This window comes from Nannospalax galili, unplaced genomic scaffold (genome assembly GCF_000622305.1).
Source record: "Nannospalax galili isolate Female #2095 unplaced genomic scaffold, S.galili_v1.0 scaffold100, whole genome shotgun sequence".
In the NCBI taxonomy this organism is placed as follows: Eukaryota; Metazoa; Chordata; class Mammalia; order Rodentia; family Spalacidae; genus Nannospalax; species Nannospalax galili.
This window is the reverse complement of record NW_008352891.1, coordinates 10,136,725-10,139,953: the sequence shown is the minus strand read 5'-3', so window position 1 is coordinate 10,139,953 and position 3,229 is coordinate 10,136,725. Positions and strand designations below refer to the sequence as shown.

Sequence of the window (3,229 nt, the reverse complement as noted above, 5' to 3'; positions counted from 1 at the left end):
GTCAGCCGAGTAGCCACAAAGGCACGCCTGGGCCTCTGCGGTGCCAGTTCCTCAGTTGGCGCCAGCGCTCAGATTCGCTAGTTTCACCCCGAGTCCGATGGCTCAGTGCGCCGAGCATCCCGAGGAGACGCGCATCTGTGCACACACGCGGATTTCTTTTTTAAAAAAATAACATATTTCTAGACCTGCCCCCCCATCCTTGCGAACAAGCCCAGAGGGCGGGGAAAAAGAGGTGGAGCCTCTGAGTTAATAAAGGGAGATGGGCGGAGCCGGGCCTCGACCATTGGCTGGCGGGAGGAGTGATGTCATCCATATGACACCCTGATAACTAGTTGAGAGAGAGCCCTCAACTTTTTGCAGAAGAAGCGCGCGCGCCTGGGAGTGTTTGGAGTCCGGCGCTTGCGGCAGCCTCGAGCGGGGAGACCGGGGTCCCGGGCTGCCTCCGACTCTCCAGTCGCCGCCGCAACCCCCAGCGCGCGGGCGGGCGCAGCCACCACAGCCGCTGTGCGCAGCCTGGAAGGGGGGACGGGGGGGAGGGGGGGAGCCGCGGACGCGGGGTGCCGAGGACTTTGCAAGTTGCCTGGGAAGGTGGAGGGGTGGGAGGGGGAGGGGGACCTGCTCAGGAGACCGAGTGGCCCGGGTTGGAGCGCCCAACCCCGCAGCGGACCATGGTGCAGCAGGCGGAGAGCTTGGAAGCTGAGAGCAACCTGCCCCGGGAGGCGCTGGACACCGAGGAGGGCGAATTCATGGCTTGCAGCCCGGTGGCCCTGGACGAGAGCGACCCGGACTGGTGCAAGACGGCGTCGGGCCACATCAAGCGGCCGATGAACGCGTTCATGGTATGGTCCAAGATCGAACGCAGAAAGATCATGGAGCAGTCTCCGGACATGCACAACGCCGAGATCTCCAAGAGGCTGGGCAAGCGATGGAAGATGCTGAAGGACAGTGAGAAGATCCCGTTCATCCGGGAGGCGGAGCGGCTGCGGCTCAAGCACATGGCCGACTATCCCGACTACAAGTACCGGCCGCGGAAAAAGCCCAAGATGGACCCTTCGGCCAAGCCTAGCGCCAGCCAGAGCCCCGAGAAGAGCGCAGCGGGCGGCGCGGGCGCCAAGTCCTCCCGCAGCTCCAGCAAGAAGTGCGGCAAGCTCAAGGCGCCCGCGGCCGCGGCGGGCAAGGCGGGCTCCGGCAAGGCGCAGCCCGGGGACCTGGGCGCAGATGACTTCGCGCTCGGCAGCCTGCGCGGCGGCGGCGCGGCGGGCGGCGCGGGGAAGACGGTCAAGTGCGTGTTCCTGGACGACGACGACGACGACGATGAGGACGAGGACGAGCTGCAGCTGCGGATCAAGCAGGAGGCGGAAGAAGACGACGACGAGCCTCCGCACCAGCACCTCCTGCAGCCTCCGGGCCAGCAGCCGCCGCAGCTGCTGAGACGCTACAACGTCGCCAAAGTGCCGGCCAGCCCGACGCTGAGCAGTGCGGCTGAGTCCCCCGAGGGCGCCAGTCTGTACGATGAGGTGCGGGCCGGGGCCACCTCGGGCTCGGGCGGCGGCAGCCGGCTCTACTACAGCTTCAAGAACATCACCAAGCAGCACCCGCCGGCGCTGGCTCAGCCCGCGCTATCGCCCGCGTCCTCGCGCTCTGTGTCCACCTCGTCGTCCAGCGGCAGCAGCAGCAGCAGCAGCAGCGGCGGCGACGACGCCGACGATCTGATGTTCGACCTGAGCTTGAATTTCTCCCAAAGCGCGCACAGCGCCTGCGAGCAGCCCTTGGGGGGCGGCGCGGCGGCGGGGAACCTGTCCCTGTCGCTGGTGGATAAGGATTTGGATTCGTTCAGCGAGGGCAGCCTGGGCTCCCACTTCGAGTTCCCCGACTACTGCACGCCGGAGCTGAGCGAAATGATCGCGGGGGACTGGCTGGAGGCGAACTTCTCCGACCTGGTGTTCACGTATTGAAAGGGGTGCCCGGCTCCTCGCTCTTTCTCTCAGCGGGCGCAGAACAGGGCTCCTTGGGAGAGAAGTCATGGCGGTCAGGATAAAGAGGATGGTGTGGATGATGATGGTAGTGGTGGTGGTAGGGGTGGAGGGGAGAGAAGAAGATGCTGATGAAATAAGATGTGACGCAAAGAAATTGGAAAAGATGATGAAAATTTTGGTGGAGTTAAAGTGGATGAGCAGTTTTTAAACATTTTTTCCTGTCCTATTTTTGTCTCCCCACCCCTCCCTTTATCGTGTCTCAAGGTAGTTGCACACCTAGTCTGCAGTTGTGATTCCCCCACCCCCAAAAATGTGTTTTTGTAATTACTATTTCTTTTTCCTGAAATTCGTGATTGCAACAGAGGCGGAGGGGACCGGGCGGGGGAGGGGAGGGAGGACCCGCTCCGGAAGGCGCTGTTTGAAGCTTGTCGCTCTTTGAAGTCTGAAAGACCTCTGCAGAGGACCCTTTTGGCAGCACAACGGTTTCTCTAGGGAGTTGGTGATTTTTTTTTTTTTTTCCTTAAGAGATCTTAAAGAACTGGTGATTTTTTTTTTTAAAGCAAAAAAAAAAAAAAAAAGGGACCATTGCAACCTTTTTATTTTATTTTACTTTTTGGAGGGAGAAAACTGATGTCTTCTATGCATCCAATTCTTAACAAAACTGCAGGGAGCTTGAAAAAATGCAGACTGTACAAACGCTTACAAAAAAAAAAAAAAAAAAAACTGTGAACTGACTTAAGACCAGAGTTTACCTTTCAGATCAAATTGTTTATGGTTTTACAAATGTGATTTCTACTTGCCAACTTTTTTTTGTGACTCGTTCCTTTATGCCTCCTTGATTGAATACCTTACAGCCTAGACCTCAGTACAAAAGGTATTGAAGCATTTTTGATACATAACAGACCTCAGTCTTTTTTAAAAATTAATATATTTTCAGGCGTATTTTTGTACAGTGAAAAGGGAACATTCTTGCTGTGTTTTTTCAGTAAGACTTTCAGGCACTTCTTCCCTTTTGATTTCTTTTTTTTCTGGTATTTTTTTTTTAGCATGCAAATATGTTGGTACGTTATGTCCTGGTTTAAAAGGATTAAAATTTTAATAGTAATCCTTGCATCTAAAGGCCTTGTGGTTTTAAAAAGAAAAAGCAAACTTTTTTGTACAGCTATAGTAGAGATTTGTTCAATATTTGTAGGTAAAGATTTATTGAAAATGGCGGTCTAGACCTCAGAGCTGTTATCCTAGTTTGAAGACTG

The 3,229-nt window shown here is 55.4% G+C and overlaps 1 protein-coding gene across 1 annotated transcript; it reads left to right on the top strand.

Annotated features, from left to right (window-relative positions):
- Positions 1–599: 599 nt before the first annotated feature.
- Positions 600–2,548, top strand: Sox11 (SRY-box transcription factor 11). Its single transcript, XM_008850156.2, has one exon. It carries the CDS (start codon positions 669–671, stop codon positions 1,953–1,955), a length of 1,287 nt encoding a protein of 428 aa, XP_008848378.1. The 5' UTR covers positions 600–668; the 3' UTR covers positions 1,956–2,548.
- The last annotated feature ends 681 nt before the right edge of the window (positions 2,549–3,229 follow it).

Bases quoted from the DNA above. Each gene is read 5' to 3' on its own strand.
- Sox11 (XM_008850156.2), top strand. From the start codon at position 669: ATGGTGCAGCAGGCGGAGAGCTTGGAAGCTGAGAGCAACCTGCCCCGG.